Genomic DNA, 20,671 nt, shown 5'->3' with positions numbered 1-20,671 from the left:
CCCCAACTTTATAGATATGGAAACAGGTACAGAGAGGTTACTAACCACCTCAGAGGGTTCTAGTGAGGATCAAATGGTGCAGTGGAAATAAGATACTCAGTACAGTGCCTGGTACATAGTAAATGCTTGACAAGTACCAGTGGTTTCTGATATTGTTATTATTGGACCAAGACTAAGACGTAACCATTAGCCTGGACTCCCAGTATCTTAAAGAGCCCTGGGAGGCCCTCCTATCCAGAACTGTGAAGAAATTGAACTTACAAACCTGGTTTTTCCAGCAGCTATTTCTTGGCAAGTTTGGATGGTTGGGGGGTCAGCTGGTGCCCAGGCTTGTGCCCTCAAGTCAAGTTCAGGGGGTTGTGGAGGGAGAGTCAAGCCCTTGCCCAGCCTCATGGGGTTCTATACAGACCTGCTTGATCCCCAGAATCTAGAAAGGGAAGCACTAAGGCCTCTCCCAGGGGAAGGAGCCATGGGACAGGCTGCGTCCCTTGTTTTCCCTTCCCGCAGGGCAGCTCTGCCCTGCCCATCATTTTCTTGGCAGTGCAGCACCAGAGGTTCATTCTGGTGCTAAAAATAGTCTGTGTTTAGACACTCTGGGGCTCTGGCTGGAAACGCGAATTGCAGGAAGACCAAATACTGTCATTCCCACAAAGAGGACCGCTCAGCCTCACCCTTGTGGAAACTCACGTTAGCCCTGGGAGGGAGGCAGGGGAGGGGTCATGTGCCGCATTCAACAGATGGGGAAACTGAGGCTCAGAGGGGTCTCATGTAAAATGAAGAAAGGTGGTGGCATGATAGCCAGCTCTTAGTGAGCACCAACCCCAGCCCTATGGGTTATCTCATCAAGTCTTCCCCAGGACCCCAGGAGGGAGATTCTGTGGGCCACCCACCTTGTAGAAAGAAAACCACAGCTCAGAAAGGTGAAAAAGCTTGCCTGACCTACACACTCGTAAGTGACAGGAGAGGATGTTAATGCAGTTCTGGCTTTCAGCAGGTAATGAGCAAATGAAGATGGAGAGGTGCAGGGACTTGCTGGCAGCCAAGCCATACGCCTTGCCCGGGGCTGGACCTTCAAAAGCTATGGATTAGAAGGAACCATCACACCTGCCTTATAGGTTGCTGGGAGGGAGGAGTTTGTGAGAAGATGTTTGTAAAACCTTTAAACACAGTGTTCAGCCTATAGTAGGTATTCAGCCAGTGGCAGTTAGCTTCATCCCCCTGTTCCTTTTGCAGTAGAATTTCTGTTTGGAGAGATAGAGACAGAGAGAAATCAAAGAGAGAGACAAAGAGAAATCAAGAGACCTGGAGGAGTTCCTGTTGTGGCTCAGTGGGTTACGAACCTGACTAGTATACATGAGCATGTGGGTTGAATTCCTGGCCTCTCTCAGTGGGTTAAGGATCCGGTGTTGCCGTGAGTTGTGTAAGTCATAGACGTGACTCGGATCCTGCATTGCCGTGGCTGTGGTGTAGGCCAGCAGCCACAGCTCTGATTAGACCCCTAGCCTGGGAACTGCAGGTGCATGTGCTTCAGGTACAGCCCTAAAAAGCAGAGGAAAAAAAAAAAAGAGAGAGAGAGAGAGACTTGGAGAGGAAATTGTGGGTTGTGGGGAGAGGGAGAGAAGGGTGATTGACAGGCATGAGAGACAGAGATGTCTTTGACATTCCCTTGAGGAAGTGGGACTGTGGCTCAGTAGGGGGCCCCTGCACCCCAGGACCACCCAGAGCTGAGAAACACAAGATTCTGCCTTCACAGAGCTCTGAATTTATAGCTCCCTTAGGTTGCTGTGCAGGGGAGTTGGCACATGGCACAGACCCTTGCTTGTAGGTTTAAGCCCCAGGGGAGGCCATTCCTCTGACACTTTTTACTCATCTTCTGCACCACTGTTTCTTGGGGACCTACTGTGTGCCAGAAGCTGGGGCTGATGCAAGGAGAACACAGACAGGGTCACATTTGTATGGGGCTCAGATTCCAGGGTGCTTTCCATCTAGGTGACCCCCTACCTCCCAGAACTGGCAGGATAGGGCGGGTGACTCAGTTCAGCATCCCCCTTCCCCAGGAGGAGTCCCCCTCCTCAAGTCCCTTCCCTCCTCACTCCCCGCCACCACCACTGCCTCAGTCTCTTTCTGTTCCCTGCTAGCTTCTAATGAGCTCATTATCCTCTTAAAACCCATTTGGCACCCACTTAGAGAAAAGATGTGTTGAAATATAAAAGAATGAGAAGAGAACAACAAAAAGAACTAGGCCCAGAAATATCCTCAGAGAGACAAAAAGCCAGAGGGAACACAACAGCTGAAATCTTTGCTGTCTCCACTGCAGCAAATGTGCTGCTGTGGCAAGCTGCTTTGAAGCCTGCTCATGTGTGCTCTTGAGACAGGGAGGGGCTGGGGGCTTTTCTTGAGCACCTACTATGTGCCAGCCATTCTTCGTACAATTTTTAGTGCAGTCCTCCCAGCAATATACACCTTGGGGGGTGTTAGGCTTCTCATGTCCACTTCATAGACGAGGAGCCTCAGTCAGTGAGAAGAGATGTTTTGCCCCAGTCACACAGGTGGTGGGTGAAAGAGGCAGGATTTGAATCCAGGTCGGTCTGCCTGCAGACTCCATGCTCTTGCCTGCATGTCTCTGGAGGAACTGGTGTCCCCCTGCCATTCCTATGAGGGCTGCTGGCCTTTTCTCATCCTGGCCTAGCTGCAGAAACATCGGCCCTGGGTGTGTGTGATCTACGTGGAATACCATGGGGCACGCCCACTGCCGGGAGGTTTTCAAGCTGTTAAGAGATTGGTCTTTCTAGAGAGCACCCTGGTGTGACCCTGAAACTTCAGTGGATCCTCACGCACACTGTTAGAGCACAGTCTAGACTTCTGAGCTTGGCCGTCAAGGCTCCATGGTCTAGCCCTACCCACTGTTTCACTGCATCCTCACCATGCTCTAAGTTCCTTTGCTGCCTCCACCCCAGTGACCTGCCCTTTTTGTGTGTTGTTCCTCCTCCCTAAGGTGTCCTTCTGCTGTCCCTTAACCCAGAAAGCTGACTCCTCTTGCAAGACTTGCCAACTTAAAGACCCCTCTCTGGGGAAGCCCTCCCTAATTCCCTCTGGGCAGTTCCAGATTCTCACTTCTCTGGACTCCCACATTCCAGGGCTTCTCATCCCAGGGTCCATAAGCCCCTTGATGTTGTAAGCCAAAATCTAGGAGCTTATGGGGCATGGGCTCTTTTATGGGTGTATGTCTGTAGTTTTTGCCATAATCTCAAAGGGATACAAGACCAGAATAGACATGTGGTTTGGAATACAAGTTGTGAAGTCAGATGGGCCTGGTTTCACAATCCAGCCTCCGCTTACCAGTTGTGTGGCCTGGCAAGTTACTTCATCATTCTGAGTCTCATTCCTCTCCTCTGTAAAATAGATACAGATCCCCCTCATAGAATTATTTTGAGGATTAAATCAGAGTACTATGTGTTTAGAGCAGAGTCTGGCACATAATAAGTAAACATTAGCTATTAATATAAACTGCTGTTCTTTATCATATATATATAGGATTTATCATTGTCTGTCTAGTATAGTGATTTAGTATAGTGATTGCTGTCTTCCTCAGCAGACTCTGAATTCTCTGAAAGCAGGAACTCTGAATTATTTATTTCCACATTCCAAGCACACACACAGTAGGCAAGCAACACATGCTTTTCAATGAATGGAACAATGGATGGATGAGTGGGCTGCTATAGTACAGATGGATGGATGGATGGATTAATGAATCAATGAATAGATCAATGATGAGGGATGGAAGGGTAGGTGAATTGATGGATAGATTAAAGGATGGATGATGGGTGGATAGATAGATTGTGACTTAATGGGTGGCTCGGTAGATGGACTGTTGGATGAATTAAAGGATGATGAATGGATGAAGAAACAGCTTGACCTCGTAAGAGCATGGATCTAGGGCTGTCTTATTTGTTTAGCTCTTCCAAATGCCTAGAACAATAGCTGGTGCATATAGATGTTCCATACTTGGTTCCTGAATGAATGTCATATGGAGGGACACTGGACTCTACCTCCAACCACAGTTAAACTCTCATGCTGCTGTCTGGATGGGTAAAAACTGTTACCACTTGAGTTGTCCATTGGCTGACAGTTTAATCTTTCACGTTGGCCAAGATGTCTATGAGGCCCCCTGCTGGTGATAATATGTAACAACATAGGCCGAGTGGCATTTTCTTTCTATTTTCTCATTTACATTGTTTTCCTCCTGGCTGATGATCGTGAATGTTTACTCATAAAGCCATGGTTCTCAAACCTTTGTGCTCATTACCATCCCCTGGGGGCAGCTTGTTACACCTGTATGTTTCCTCCTCAACCAGAGATTCTGGTTGGAGAGGTCAGGAATCTTCATGTTTAACCAGGTTCCCAAGAGATTTTGAATCAGACCATACTCTGAGGGAACCTCAAAGGATGAGGCACTGCTGGTCATTAGGAGGCAGTGGAGAGGGGCCACTGCCGGGGGGTGGGGGGGGGCTGTCTCTGAATTCCAAAGTGAGGCCCAGACCACATGGGAGAAAGAGTCAAAAGGCAGGGGTTGAGAGCTGTGGTTTTTGTGTCCCTGGATTCAGATATCTCTATCATCACTCACAGCTGTGTGTCCTCAGTTCCTTCATCTATAAAATTGGAAAACAGTTACTTCCCATAGGAACACAGCAAAGAATAAATAATACACATAGAGGGTTTGGCACAAAGCATCGTCTACCATAAACACTCAGTAGATACTGAGTGAATACTAAAGAATTCTGCCTTCTTTCCTTCTCCTTTTCTTCTTTTGGGTAGAAGAGAGGGCCTGTGGATTTGATCTCTTGCTTCACAATGTGAGTCCTGTAAGGGAAGAGACTATATCTTTCTGGTTCACAGCTTTATTTCCATGCCTTGGACAGCACCTGCTACACAGTAGGTTTTCACCAAATGTTTGCTGGGAAGGAAAAATGAATTTGATCTTTCTGTTTGTTTGTTTTGAGGGCCGCACCTGTGGTATATGGAGATTCCCAGGCTAGGGGTCGAATTGAAGCTACAACTGCCTGCCTATGCCACAGCCACAGCAACACCAGATTCAAGTCATGTCTGCAACCTACACCACAGCTCACAGCAACACTGGATCCTTAACCACTGGGTGAGGCCAGGAATCGAACCTGCATCCTCATGGATACTAGTCAGATTTGTTTCTGTTGCGCCACAGTGGGAGCTCCTGAATTAATTTGATCTAGGGCAGTATCAGCCAGGTCCAGCAGACTGTTCAGCAAGAACCTAAGAGGTACTTTTTGGACTTAATCCATGAATCAGTGTATAATTGACAAATATGTAGGCATGTGGGGCATAAGAACCTGTGCTTGTCTAAGATAAAGCTTGTCCCCAAACCAAGACAAGTATTCACACCCCCCAAATATTTAGTTTGGTTTAAAGAAAAAGGCAGATGTTCTAGAAGACTCAGGACAGGCTTCTACCCAGCATGGCTGGGTGCTTTGGGCCATTGGTTTCCTCCCCCTCTCTGGACTCTTCATCTTCTCCTTGAGAATGTTCAAGCACCCTTCAAGTTCTGGCCTCTGTGAGGAGGTTTCTTATGCCTATACCTGTGCTGTTTTACAGATGGAAGCCCTGAGCCTTAATGCTTGACCAGATGAAAAGTTCGCCAGCTTCTGTTTCCACCAGGTGGACATGTCAAGCTTGGTCCCCAGCTGAGGAGGAGGCCAGAAAGAGCCCTCAGTGAAATAATCCAAGCCCTATAGGCCTGAGCAACTGGAAAAGGCAAGAAGTGAACGCCAGCTGCTAGAGAACCCTCGTAAAATCCTCCTCCAATTGCTATTTTCAAAATTCTTTGGGAACTCTGAGGCAAAGAACAAGATGTAGGAAAATGGAACCAACTCCTGGGTGTCCCAAACCTCAAAACCCCTTTCATGGCTCAAAAAAAGCTCACTTTGGCCTCAGGAGAACTGGTGAACTCTGTCCTCCATTCTCTTGGCTTCAGCCAAGTGCTGGACTTGCCTTCTTGCTTTGACCTTGGCAGTCACCTTCACGGAGGGATTAAGACTGAAGACCCCCAGGGGCTCCATCCCTAAGGGAAGCTTGAGAAACAAAGCCCCCCTCCATTCCCTCCCTGACCTCGACCCCCAACCCCCAGCTGAACCCCAACGATCCAGTCCGGAATGATCCCGCTATGGCCAAGCTCTGGTTCAAATTCCAGCGGTACTTCCGCAGGAAACCTGTCCGTTTCTTTACCTTCCTGGTGCTCTACCTGACGGCTGGGAGCCTGGTCTTCCTTCACTCTGGTTTTGTGGGTCAGCCTGCTGTCTCCCAGAACCAGGCCAACCCTGCCGTGGGGGCCCCAGCGGAGGGTGCTGAGTTGCCCTTTTTAGGTGACTTCAATCTGGGCAGAGGCTTCCGGGACACAGGTGAAGCCTCGAGCATCGCCCGCAGATACGGACCCTGGTTCAAGGGCAAGGACGGGAATGAGAGAACCAAGCTTGTGGACTACGGTGGAGCCTGGAGCCGGGCCCTCAAGGGGAGGGTCATCCGGGAGAAGGAGGAGGAGCGAGGTAAGGGGGGGAGCATCTGGGCTTGGAAGGTGGCTGAGGAGAAGGGAGTGGGATGATAATATAGTAACAGCCACCAGTGTTCAGTGTGTAATAGGAACCAGCTGTCATACATCCAAGAGATTTCACAGAAGAGAAAATTGAAGCTCAGAGACATTAAGTAGCTTGCCCAAGGTCACACAGCTTGTCAGAGTTCAAAGTCTAACCCTCCCCTGAAGTCTTTTTTTGTACTTGTTAAATACACACAAAAATAAAAATATCTACCATATATTGAGCACTTAATAAGGGGCCAGTTACTTTTTTAAGCATGTGTCAAATTATCACTGCAACTCTATGTGATAAGTAGAGTTTTAAAGATGAGGAAACTGAGGCACCAAGAGCCCAAGGTTACACAGCTAGCTAGTGGCAGAGCTTCTGCCCCATCACATTGCCTCTCAGTCCATCTGGCTGGATCCCTTGGTGGTGGCGCTTGGGGGACCTCATTGCCTGGGCATATTTCATTGCATTTTTTTAGACTGTCACAGTTAAAAAGGGCTTTTCTTCTTAAGTGCATTACCTCATTTGATTTTCACTACACTCTATGGACTTAAACAAGGAATGTGAATCCTATGCTCAATTAACTGATGTGGAAACTGAAGCTTGAAGAAGTGAAGGCACTTTCCCAAGGCCGCATGGCTGATAAGTTCAAATCAGACCCATCTGGCCTGGATGCTTGGCTCTATGACTGCCTCCCAGTGTCCGCTGATGTCTGTTCATCTGGCCATGCTATCCTCCCAACCCTAAAAACCTTATATATTTTATAAAATGTAAATAGAGATGGAAGAGGAAATAAGAAAGAAGCCTGGAGCCCACAGCTCTCAGCAGGCAGCTCTGGAATCAGGCAGCGTTATTAAGAAAACACAAATCCAGCTTGTCCTTGATTAACTCATTCAGAGTTCATCGAGGAAAAACAACATATTAGATTAACGCTAATAAAAACGAGATGCTTCTCTGACCTGATGCTAAATACCTTTGTTTTTTCTCAGAAGTTTGCAAGGGCTCTGCTTGGTGCAGTGATGCAGGATTTAAGCTGTAAAGATTTTAGAGCCTATCACAGGGGCAGGAGGTGAGGGTGAAGCTGCTCTCAGGCTGGCCTGGGACAGGGCTGAAAGTCCTACTTTCTGGGTAGAGCTGGCACCTACAATTGCCTGTCACCTTGCTAGGTCCTTCAACCTCCCCAGGCTTGTGGGAACCTGTGCTCTGAGCACCCAAATAAGGTTTCAAATCCCACTTCTGCAGCTTGCTGGCCGTACAGCTTTGAGCAAGTCACTTCAGCTCTCTGAGTCTCAGTTACCTTTGGGGGATGAAAGGTACTTAACTTCAGATGACTGCTGTGATGATTATATAAGATAAATCGATTGTGTGGTCTCTAAATGCCAGGTACCACTCTAAACACTTTGCATCTATTACATCACATAATCTTCATAGTAACCCAGAGAAGTAGATACTGTTATTAACTGCACTTACAGGGAGGAAAAAGAGGCACAGAGAGGTTAAGTAACCTGCCTGGGATTATCCAGCTGGAAGAGGGGGTAAGCTAGTATTTGAACCCAGGTGGTTTGAATCCTACACCTGAACCTTAACCACTACATTGCCTCTGTTTTCACGTGGCCTTCTCCTTGTGTCTCTGTGTCTTCAGAAAGCCATCTTCTAATAAGGACACTAGTCACATTGGATTGGGGCTCACCTACTCCAGTATCACCTCATAACTAATTACATCAGCAAGGAGCCTATTTCCAAATGAGGTCACATTCTGAAGTGTACTGGGCTTAGGACTTCAAATATCTTTTCTTGCAGGGAACACCATTCAACTCATAACACCCTTATTTTTTATTCCCACTTTTCAGGCAGGAGCTTGAGTAATACTGTAAGGCTACGACAGTGTCAGGATTAGAACCCAGATCTGTTTGACTCCAAAACTGTTCTTGTAGGGCTCTGTAATGCTCCTGTCTGTGCATCTGTTCATAAGCAGTAAATAAGAGGAATACAAATTAGCATATGTTTAAACTATTCTTTTAACAAAGTACCTTTATTGAAGAGAGCAGAATTTCTTAAAAAGGAAGATTAATTGAAGCAAAAAAAAAAAAAAAAAGAAGGGAAAGGAGAAAAAACACAGGAGGGCTCTTTTCCAGATGCCTGTGCTCTCCTGGGCTCATCTCTCACTGGTTTCTGCGCTTGAGATACATAGTCAGGCTGAGATGAGGCTTTGCCATTTCAGCAATATTCAGGTGGCTGCAGAGCTGATAGATTATGTGAACTTGACCATTAATCCACCATCAGGTGGCCTGTGATTTTTGTCCCTCTTTTACATATCTGACCTAACCCTCATCTCTGGGAGATTCTGCCACCGCAGCAGAACTTGAGGTGGGTCCCTTGGTAAAGAGCTAAAGTGGGTTAGACTGGAACCCCACTGATGAGCTCATTGCTGGTAGGGTGATGAAACTGCTGGAACAGGGACCATGGTTGTGTTGACCACAGCCTGTAGTGAAGGGTCAATGGGGAAAGAGTCACCAGCTCTTGCCCAGGACAAGGAGGAAACAGACTCAATATCCATTTCCTGACCCAAAGATGTCAGGCCATCCATCAGGCCATAGTGTGTAACATGTTCTTGCTTCTCCAGAGCATCTGTGAAGGAACCACGTAGCTTTTTTCCCCTCCTGTTGACAGATGAGGAAATACTAGGGCATCTCTTCACCCAGCAAGTCTTTGAGCACCTCTTGTATGGGACATCTCAGCCTGATGTCTGGCCTGGTAAGAGGGTTAGGGAAGGAATGGTAGAGAATTTTAAAGCCCAGGTTTGACGGCGGATGGACCTATGGTCAAATATCAGCTCTTCTCCCAAAAGACCCTCCTTTCCCATTATCCCTCTGGGAAGGTCTCTCTGGGAGGATGGAGAAGCCCTTCTCCAAGTTGAGACTGAATGTGGTACGTGGGAAAGGACATCCTACATAGATGTAGCCTAGACCCGCACAGCTGGGTGGACTCAAGCAACTTAATGCAACAATCAGCATTTTAGTCAGCTCACCTTTGATGGCAAGGGACAAAATCTTGTCTTAAATCAGCTGAAGCTAAAGAAGAAAGTATATTGTATCTTGTCACTAAACTACATAAGGGGCTAGATTTTCAAATGAATGATTTGTACCTTTCTCTTCCTAACTCTCATCTCTTCTTGCCTCTGACTTGGTTCTCCTATGCAAACTAACTTTAGTGCCAGGAACTGTGGCTATTGGTAGCTCTGGGCTTAGATAATGCCAGTGTCAGAACAAGGGAAACAGATGTCTTTCTCCCAGCTTTAATCTATAAGAATCCAAAGAATGGGTCACATGCCCTTCCCTGGAGCGATCAGTCACTGGCTGGCAGCAGATACAACATTGCCTCTTCTATGGTCAGTGTGTCCCTGTGGTCAGAGCAGGTTGGTGAGGTCTGTTAACAGAAAAATGGGAAGAGGGGTGCTTTGAAGGTGTGAACAGTACCATTACAATCCACCCCTTTACCCCACAGTGGACACATATACATACATTCTCACTCCTATTAATTTGATAATAAAAATCTCATCTGACACAATCCACTACCCTACATATAGCCAAATGTACTTACCCTCACCCTAAGGTGAGATTACCCAAGGCCATAATACATCCAGCTCCAAGCCCAGCATTTCTGGGGCATGCACATTCCTCTTCATCAGGATTCAGTGTGGCTCCTTGTGATCCTGCCTGAAGTCTGTGGGCCAAATGGAAATGTAACTTCCCCAAATGTAAAATGTTTGGAGTACAGACCTGGGCTTAAATTTTAAGTGAGACACTTCCAAGCTATAGGAACATAGGCAGATTACCTAGCTTCAAATGCTGCTTAGAAATGGGTAACATGGAATAACATGAGTGGTTACCAGTCAGAACATATACCATGTGCCAAAACAAAGACTCACTTTTTTTTTTTTTCTTTTTTACAGCCACACCTGGCTAGGGGTCAAATCAGAGCTGTAGCTGTGGGCCTGCACCAGATCTGAGCCACATCTGCAAACTGTGCTGCAGCTGGGGTGATGCCTGATCCTTAACCCACTGAGCAAGGCCAGGAATTGAGTCCACATCCTCAGAGACCACATTGGGTTCTTAACCTGCTGAGCAGCAGAAACTCCCAAAGATTCACTTAGAAAGCAGGCTGATAGTCATTAACATCAGTCCGCTTGTCTATAAAATGGGTTAATTAGAAGAGTATGAGGATTGAACTTTTAAAAATGCAGCATGGCACATAGTAGGTGCTCAATACATAGTCCTTGCTTTCTCTCTCTCTCTCCTATGCACACACACAGCTTTTGATCTGATGACAATGACCTCATGCTGTCAAAATAAGACAACCTTCCTCCCACCTTCCCCTCTCGCTCCCTCTCTCCTCCCTCTCTTTTTTTTCCTCCTCCTGCCCCTCCTCAGACACTCTGTCTCTGGGGAACTATTGAGCTAAAATTGGTGTGAAGCCCTCTCCAACATGGCCTTCGGAAGTTCTCTCTCCCAGCCTAGTTGTAAACAGCATCCATGCCCCAGGGCCGTGGTTCCATCTGTGACAGGAGGGACGTATGTTGTTGAACGAGCACAGTGACAAGATGTGGCTTTTCCAGAATTGTCACTGTCTGATATGCCTGCTCTAGGGAGACAGTGTTGTTTTTTTTTTTAAAGATGGACTGTTCTTAGTTGACCAAATCACCTCTGTCTTATGAAAGAAATTCAAGGTGATCAAGGTTGAGACACGTCTCCAGTGAGGCTGACAAATTCTGCACTTACCAGGGCGGCATTGAGGGACACAATTGCTCCATAATGATCCTGCAACCTCTCCTGGACCCTGCTCTCCACCACAAGTGAGGGCGGTGAGAAGCCCTCAGTTTAAATAGACAGCAGCCTGGCCATGAACGAGATCAAGTGGCATATAGTATTTTCCTCAATTATTCCTATGAGGGCCATACATTTCAAAGGGCTGATTGGGTCCCCAGTCCAGCCCCAGTTACTTCCAAGTGCAAGAGTGAAAGAGCACTGGCTTGAAGTCCCATAGACCTAGATTTAAATCTTTGTTCTGCCACCAATTAGTTTCAGGTCTCGGTCAGGTCACATAACCTTTCTGGGCCTCTGTTCCATCCTCAAAGAGTTTCAGCATGCCAGGAGTTCCCATTGTGGCTCAGCAGGTTATGAACCCGACTAGTATCCATGAGGCAGTGATCCCTGGCCTCACTCAGTGGGTTAAAGATCCAGTGTTGCTGCATGCACCGCAGGTCAAAGATGCGACTCAGATCCCACATTGCCGTGGCTGTGGTGTAGGCCAGCAGCTGCAGCTCTGATTCAACCTCAAGCCTGGGAACTTCCATATGCTGCAGGTGTGGCCCTCAAAAACAAACAAACAAACAAAGAGTTTCAGCACGCCAGGGGTCATTGCAGAGATCTCCAGATTTAAAGAGAAGCAAGCAGTGGTTCAGAACATGGGCTCTGCAGACAGACTGTCTGGGTCTAGTCCTAGCTCCACAGGTATAAGCTGTGTTTCCTTGGGCAGGTGACCTAGCCTCTCTGGGCCTCAGTTTCCTCTTCTATATTGAATAGGAAGGTTAATACTTACCTCATAGGGTCATTCTAAGGATTCACTGAGACAATATGAATAAAACACTTAGCAAAACGCATGTTCATTTTAATAATAAGTAATTGTAAAATCACATGGGAAAAGATTTTATAAACTGTAAAGTACCATCTTCATTCACTATTTACCATGAAGTACAGGAAGTATATGATGTACATTTACTACTTTGAGAAAACTAAGTGAATGATTTATAATTGGATGGTTATTTTATGTAATTGAAATTTTCCTTTTGGATGAAAATACTCACTTTGGCCCACAAGGTGGACAAACTGTAAAGCACTTAGATAGCACCATGAATGCTGGATTCTTATTCCACTCACCTTAACTTTGTGCCTGATATTATGGTAGAAGCAGTCATACAAGTAAGTCCATTTTAACCTCATCAGGCTGATAGTTTCATCCCCACTATGAAGAAAACTCAGCCTCAGTGAGATTAACTGGCCCAAATGCTCTAGGTCATCACTAGAATGTAACTGGATTGAGATGGAGACCTAGATCTTGAGATCTTCAAATCCCATGTTCCTTCCAAGGAAAAATAACATCTTAAGGCATCTTGTAGAAATGATGACAAGCCGTCAACTATCAAGCTCTTTAAAGTTGTTTTAATACGGGGCTCATCTTCTTGGTGCTTAGGGAATGATATTGGCTTGGGTTCCTGGATGACCAGTTGTCACCAGTAGAGCCCAGGGCTGTGACCATTACCCTAGCCATGGAAGGGTCCCTTCTTCCTGTCTGTTGACCTCCAGGGACCACAGCCTCACCCATGGGACTCCATTGCCCTTCTAGATCAGGTTCTGCAAGTGCACGTGAGTTTCAGTCTCTCTTGTTTCTGCTTTACTGCTCAGAGAAAGGAACTGGTACCAAAATGTCAATAAGGCCACACAGCCAGAGGCACACTGGTTATTCCTGAAACCCTTTCAGCTTTGTCCCTACCCCCCAAATCTGACTTCTCTCATCTTCCCAAAGCTAAGTACATCGGCTGCTACCTGGATGACACCCAGAGCCGGGCCCTTCGAGGTGTGTCCTTTTTCGACTACAAAAAGATGACCATCTTCCGTTGCCAAGACAACTGTGCAGAACGGTAGGGCCCCGATGTCCCAGGCTTCATGCATTCAGACCCTTTACTTCTTAGGATCCTACCTGTGGTGGTCTTTCCTTTTCCATGAGAGGGCGTGATGGAGGACAAGCGTGTGACTACAAAGAAAGGGTGATACAAGGATTGTGTGTGTGTATGTGTGTGCCTGCCTGCATACATGCTTGCACGTGAGCTGGGAGTTGGTCTGTGGAACTTTGTGATTGTACAGTTGTGTGAGACTATTCCTAGGAGAGAGTTTGCGGTGTACATGGTGCAGGGTTAGCTGGATATGTTTATGGGCTTAATGCCAATACATAATTATCTTTAAATAATATTAGGTGTGAGTGCAGGAATCTCTGTGGATAGGTCTGCAAGTGTCCAAAATTGTGGGAAAGCACAAGTGGGTGTTTGTGTTTATGAAAGTGTGAGTCCATGAGCATGAGGCTTGTGAGATGTCCATGGGAAGGGTGAGGTGGAAGCCTGGGTCTCAGGAATATTTAATGGTTTCCTAGCCAAGAAACTATTTGTTTCTCTCCCAGGGAGAAACACTTGCTTGTCCAGACAGTTTTCTGGACGAAGAAGAAAATGATGTTCTTGATTAGAACATGCACTTTGGGGGGAGCTGGCTTTCCAAGAGTGGGTGAGGCCCCAAAGGACTGGAGAATGGGGACAGGACCCTTGGTCCAGCCCTGGGAACGAGCACTGCTGTCCTAGATGCACCATGGAGTGAGCTGATCTTTCCCTTCCCTGTGCCATGGGTCCCTTGACCCATGGAGGCTTATGAGAGACTTCTACATGCTCACCTGCAGACTCTAGCCAGCTGCCTCTGGAGGTCACAAGCTCTGAAGGACCTCAGCTTGTCCTCTGAAGGACCTCACTCTGCATGGCTGGAGTGGAAATGAGCACGTGGGTGGCCAAGGGACTCTCCCCTCTGTCCCTGATTAGGAAACACTGTCCTCTTATAATCAGCTTTGGGAACAGTCCACCACTGACGTCCTGAGCCCAGGACCACCTCTAGTGTGGGAAGGACTCCAAGCTCTTGATGATACTGATTCATTAATTTATTTATTGAACTGTGGGGAGACAGAGCTGAATTTCGGAGTCCATGCCCTCAGAGGGGTCTTGCAGGAGTTGAAAAGTTAATGTTTGCAGAGTAAATATTTGAGAACAGTGCCTGGCACAGACCAAATAAGCCATTGCTATTCTATGGCCCAAGCTTGTTCATGCTTCTGTCTCCCCCAACCGACTGTGGAGCCCCTTGGGGGCAAAGCTAGGGCTGACTCATCTCTGCATCTATCTGGAAGCACATGCAGGCAACCAGAAGAAATTTGCTGAACCAAATATTATGCCCATTGATCTCACTCATCCTCTGAAGTTCACCTTGACTGTTACCTCCTCTAAGAAGCCTCCTCTGACACCCCAGTCAGGTTGGGGGCCTCTTCTGCATTTCCACAGTCTGTAATTTCTCCCATCTCAACCCTCATGTCACTGTGCTGGCCTTTTCTGATGACATGCTTGTCTCTCCATCTAGTCTGTGAGCTCTGGAGGTGCATGTCAGCATCACCTGGAATCTTTCAAAACAAATTGCTGGGCCCCACCCGACTTCTTGATTTGGCGGGTTTGGGGTGGGTCCCGAAAATCTGCATTTTGAACAAGTCCCCAAGTGATACTGCTGGTCCTGGGACTATGGCTGGAGCACAACTGCTCTGATTTTTACACCCAGTTTGGAAACTGTAAAAACTCCTGCTGCCCAGTATTCCTCCTATCAGTGGGTCCAATTATATGAGACAGGCTCCAGGGGCGCCTGAGGACCAAGACTTGAGAGAGAGAAACAGAGACAGACAGGTGGAAGAAGGAGGCTGGCCCAGCTCCAAGATGTCCAGTTAGTTTTAAACTGTTTTACTGTGTCTGCTAAGGTGACCATATGATCACATGCCATCCTGAGTAACAGGGGTGTTTGGAGACACGAGTCTGGATGGGTCTGCCTCTCCAACTAGCCTGCAAAAGTCCAGTGAAGGCGTGAGCTGACACCTCCCATTGGTCCTGCCTTTCATGACCAGTATTTTGCAGGCTGCTCCCCCAGGAGCCTTCACAATTGTGGAAAATGGCTCAGAAGCTGCCGTGGGCAAGAGGGCCAAGCAGGGGCTGTCCTACTCTTCCCTTCCCTCCCACTACTTCATACCCACTCCTCGAGCCAGAGCAGGCAATTCCCTTTTCATCTGTTTACACAATGGGTCTTAACTGAGAGTCCTTTTTAGGAAATGATTCCATAGCCATGAAAAAAAAAAAAATTGAAAACCTTGCAGTGCCTGGATTTTTTTGTTTTGTTCTGTTTTAAGGAAAGGAATTTTTAACTTGGCTGGATATGTGACCTTGGTTTTGCCATCTTCCAAAGAGCTGCGAGAGTCCCTGCCTCCTCCCCTGGGTCCGGCTCCTCCCTGGGGCCATAGAGGCATCATTCCTGGGGAATGTTTCTTGGAATAAAGGCTCTGGACTCTGCAGATGTGATTGGCTCCTGACTCTAGACAGGGAAGAGCAAGAGAGTGGGGTGGGGCGGGGGACCACAGGACCGGAGGGGTGTGTGTGTCAGGTGTGCCAGGTGCTAAAGGTGTATGTAGGTAGATGTGAATGTGACTTGGTGTGTCTATGTGGGTAAGTGTATAGGGGTGTAAGATGTCAGGCAGGGAGGGAAGCAGCTGTTCCTTGGGATCTTGTCCCTTCCCTGAGTCTCCCTGTGCCCCGGGGACCTCTCCTTCTTGGCTTCCTGCCCAACCCACCCCCAACACTTTCTAACCCTCAGCCTCCCTGATGCTACAAAAGTCTCCTTATTCTCAGCCCAGGTCTCCATCCTTAGAGCAGCCCTGTCCCCCAGATCATCTTAGGTCTCCCCAACCACCAAAGTCTTCCTTGTTCCCCTCAAGGTCTCCCCTATACCCCCTTTCGGGGAAATAAAGAGACTCCTACTCAGTCTCCTCATTTCCCTGGGGTCTCCTTGTCTCCTGGAAGACACTGTGAGCCAGCTTTCCAAGCTGGATGGGCCTCCTGTCCCCTGATGTCTCCTCTGTCCCTGGGTCTCTCTGTTACCCCTACCTTCCATCATCTGTCTGTTTTCCCTGGGACCTCCTGGTCCCCATAGCCCTCCCATCCTCCAGTCCTCCTTTCTGGGTGAATCTTCCTGTCCCCGGGGTTTCCATGGTGGCAGGTGCCCTGGCCTGACAGCAGCCTCTCCCAGGGGTTACCTGTACGCTGGGCTGGAGTTCGGTGCCGAGTGCTACTGCGGCCACAAGATCCAGGCGACGAACGTGAGCGAGGCGGAGTGTGACATGGACTGCAAGGGCGAGCGGGGCAGCGTGTGTGGTGGCGCCAATCGCCTCTCGGTCTACCGGCTGCAGCTGGCCCAGGAGTCGGCCCGCAGGTGTACGTGAGTCAGCCCCTGCCCTTCTCTGCCCCTCGCCCTCTTGCACCTCCGTGGCTCCTGCCACTCGCAAGCCCTGGGCCACCCTCCAAGGCAGCCACCATCCTGCCCCAGCCTTGCCTCCAGCCACTCCCCTCATTCTCACCTGTTTTCCTGCTTAACAAACAGCTAAAGCCTGAGCTAGCCTCTCCTTCCTGATTTTATGAAAGCAGTTTGTCTCTAATGATGGTGATGATGATGACAAGAGCAAACACTTCATCATTTTCTAAATGCCCTGTATGGGTCTGCTTATGAATCATGCTCTTATTCACCTACTCCCGTTTTACAGCTGAAGAGACTGAGGCTCCATGTTACACAAGCAGCAGAGGATTTAAATCAACTCCAGAGCTTATGTCTTTAATGCTCCCATAGTGAATTTATCCCTCGCTTGTCTGGGCTTCAGTCTTGTTGGTAAAACTCTCTGGTTTCCAAACTGAGGGAAGGAAGGGGATGAATAGGAGAGGACAGGAGCCACCCCTTCTTCTGTGAATATTTTCCATGGCCCCCTCTGAGTATTCAATAGCAGTTAATGTCTATTTATCAAGAATCTGCTATGTGCTGGGCACTGTGCCAAGCCTACTGTATGCCTGATTTTGTTTCCCTTTCCTACAGCCTTTCAAGCAGTTACCATGGTTAATCATCTCCATTTTACAGTTAGAAAACTGAGGCTTAATGAATTTAAGCAAGCCTGCCCAAGATCACACAGTGTTGTGACCTCAGAGGTGACGTTCAGACCTGTAAGAGGAGCTAACAACCTTGGTAAAAGATGGAGGGCTGAGGTTTGTAGTGTGACTCTTCTGATGCAGTCTGAGGCAGGAATAGGAACCCACAAGTCCCAATCTAAAATTTGAATGTGCCAGTGACTACTAAGGAGATCTTGTTAAAATGCAGATTCTGATTCACTAGGTCTGGTGCAATTCTGCATTTCTAAGGAGTTCCCAGGTGATACTAGGCTGCTGGCCCGTGGACCATACTTTGAATAATAAGGCCTCAGACCTCAGTGGAGCTGATCAGGTCTGCCCAGAATATAGGCCTGCACACCCAGGTGGATTTGGCAGAACCCTAATGCCTGTTTGCATGCAAAAAAAAAAAAGGCCTTTTCCATGTGGACATAATTGTTTATAAAAATTCATTGCTGGAGATCCCGTCGAGGCTCAGTGGTTAACAAATCTGACTAGGAACCACGAGGTTGCAGGTTCGATCCCTTGGTCATTGGGTTAAGGATCCAGGGTTGCCATGAGCTGTGGTGTAGGTCACAGACACAGCTCAGATCTGGCTTGGCTGTGGCTATGGCATAGGCCGGCAGCTACAGCTCCGATTCGACCCCTAGCCTGGGAATGTCCATATGCCGCAGGAGCAGCCCTAAAAAATGCAAAAAGACAAAAAAAAAAAAAAAAAAAAAGATTGCTGGTTTACTTGATAATGTGTTCTGTATTCCAAATCCCATGTTTTTGAAGCTCTGTTCAAACTTCGCTCTGCAGTAGGGTCAAGCGTGCTGTCAATTTGCAAAGCAGCTGATTTCTAAAAACGGAAGCACCATCTACCTCCCCATCGTTACCTCAGTTCATCCAGATCTGAAGGTCCAGCTGGCAGAGGGCAGGGAGGGTGTGTGAAATCCAGGCTGGACTATGTCCACACAGCAAGTTTCTGGTTTGGCCATTAGTGTAAAGAGGTTTTAATTTGATTGCAGATTTATCATTCCCAATACTGATTTCTTTATGCCAATATGTACATTATTTTGATGGTGACTTTGACTATATGAAGAGATAACCTTAACGCCATGTGTATTTAGAGGGAAAGCTGCTACCACTAGAACATTCTAGTGGTTGATGCAGAGTTAGGTAATAAGAATAGGGTTGTGTATTATCATCAGCTGCTTAGCCAGACCTCCTTTTGGTTAATGTTCGGATTGGCCGGGTAATATGAACGTTGTCCTGTTTCTCTATCTCTGTCTCTCTTTGTCTCTGTCCATCTCTTTCTCTGTCTCTGTCTTTCTCACACACACACACACACACACACACACACACACACACACACTATTTAGATCACCTGGTATAATAACATTCACATGGACCATCAAAGTTTTTTCAATCAGTTGAAATATATAAGCCTCCTCAACACACACAAGACCACTAGATTCTGTTACAATAGGGTATGTTTTGCTCTTGTAGCAGTGGGAGGGGTGGTGAGGTAGTTGCTGGTGAGAAACCCCTAAGGCTGGCAGGAATGCTGCTCTACCCCTCAGCTTGCCCACCTCTGCTGTGGCAAAATAACCCAAGCTAGCGTTTAGTTCCATCTGAGAAAGGAGTCTTTGTATTTATGTCCAAGACGGAGAATACATTCATTTCTGCTGAGGAGAGAGCCCAGGATGCTTTAAGTCCACCCCAGTTGTTCTGAATCATCACTGTACAAGGTTTGAAGCTTGGGTGCCTTCTGCTGGAGACTCCAGAAGGAAATCTAAACTTTACTAATCTCAAGGCTACTGTGGCTTGGATGGGAATGGAGGTGGCTTGGATAAGAAGATAGATGGTTGGTCAAACTGGAACTCCTGGTAGGCTTTCAGTTGGCAACACAGTATTTGAAAAGAGCATGGGGAGTGTTCATTGACTAAAATGTTTTATGAGCTCTTGTGTGGATTAGCCCATGGAGAGGACAATGGGGAATAAAACACAGTTCCTGCCCTCAGGGAGATCATCATCTAGTGGACAGACAAACCCAAGACCAGTGGGATCTCTTCAAGCATGGGGGCTGTATATATAAGATCCACGGGAGCAACATTTGAGCTGAATATCATCCTAAAGAGAGTTCCAGGTGAAAGGGAGAGTCATGTATTTAGCTGTGAGCAAAAATCCAGGGTCAGCAAATATTATGTTTTGAATAACCCCCTGAAATTGCCTTCCTTGATGATGTTCCATTTTACAGCTTTAGAAACTAAGAACCAAACAGCAGAAGTGGGTATATTGAACAGTGCTGGGGGAGGCTTCACGGAGGAGGGCTGACTGATCAGGGTCTTGTTAGAGGCATAGAATTTTACCAGTGTGAAAAAGGAGGATATCCAGACTGAAGACAAATTGCCAAAGAGTGGGAGAGAAATCTAGACAGAGAGAATAGAGTGAGCAAAGGTAATTTTAGAAGATGAGGGGCAGGTGTGACTTTTCCAAGGTTATAGTGCTTCTTAGTAACGGATAATGGGCTGGAACCCAGGTCTTTGACTCCTAGTTTGAGGGCTAACTCACTATAGTAACCTTGACCTCTTGTGTTGGATTCTGAATCCATTGCCTCTCTTTTGGAAGTACTCTTTGGATCTAATTTACCTTCTGTCTTCCATGGCTCCTGATCTCTCCTTTTGCCCTGCATCCTGACTCTATACATACAGAACCTTCAGTGTCTTTGCTCTGACCCAGTGATACTCTTGGCTACCCATTCCTGAGATTTGATTTATATACAGATAGGTCAGAAAGGGAAGGCTTCCACTGGCATGTGTTACATTCCACTGGCATGTGTTACATTGAGCAGGGAATTGAGCAAACACTCCAGAAAACAGGTATGGTGGAAACCAGATTCCATTTGTAAAATCATTAGTTTATATTAACATTGTGTCCTGATTGCATTTCCCTGAGCAGTGGCACAGAACTCTTGATTGTAAAGATCCAAAGGAGGCTTATTATCTCCCAAGCACCATTCTGCTGGGGTGTCTGCCTTGCATAGGGAGCCAGACTATGTGTTTCTGAGGTTATGGATTGTTCCTACAGTAGCAAGCATTAAAAGGTTGGAGAGCAAATGTCTACAGGCACCCTGCTATTCTTCCTTGACACAAAGTCTCCGGCACATGACTCTTTGCCCTTGTTACAAAAGAACTGAGGAACGGACTTCCTCCTTGGTTGGATTACATTTTTCACAGCACTTTGCTAAATGTGTCAG

General features: G+C 47.2%; 1 protein-coding gene across 12 annotated transcripts in view; it reads left to right on the top strand.

The window, feature by feature from the left end:
- WSCD2 (WSC domain containing 2) overlaps nucleotides 1-20,671 on the top strand; it is a 159,740-nt gene that overhangs the window by 108,923 nt on the left and 30,146 nt on the right. For 6 of the 12 annotated variants that reach the window (XR_014826440.1, XR_014826439.1, XM_084994618.1 and 3 more), the window contains 3 exons: nucleotides 5,626-6,572; nucleotides 13,188-13,302; nucleotides 16,529-16,713. The exons of 1 other annotated variant lie outside the window; for it this stretch is intronic. Coding sequence is in view for 6 of the 11 variants with exons in the window: in XM_084994618.1 (XP_084850744.1) it covers nucleotides 6,194-6,572; nucleotides 13,188-13,302; nucleotides 16,529-16,713 (679 nt within the window). In the remaining 5 variants the exon portion in view is untranslated. Of the gene's footprint in view, nucleotides 1-5,625; nucleotides 6,573-13,187; nucleotides 13,303-16,528; nucleotides 16,718-20,671 lie in introns of all 12 variants that reach the window. 5 more of the 12 variants (XR_014826441.1, XM_084994619.1, XM_021072413.2 and 2 more) reach the window with 2 other exon arrangements.

The sequence above is a fragment of the Sus scrofa genome, chromosome 14, assembly GCF_054392235.1.
Source record: "Sus scrofa isolate SSC_HxYL_T2T_F1_AM1 chromosome 14, Sscrofa_HxYL_maternal_Yorkshire_Landrace_v2.0, whole genome shotgun sequence".
NCBI classification, from domain to species: domain Eukaryota; kingdom Metazoa; phylum Chordata; class Mammalia; order Artiodactyla; family Suidae; genus Sus; species Sus scrofa.
The sequence above is the reverse complement of the archived record's forward strand: the minus strand, read 5'-3'. Positions and strand labels throughout refer to the sequence as shown.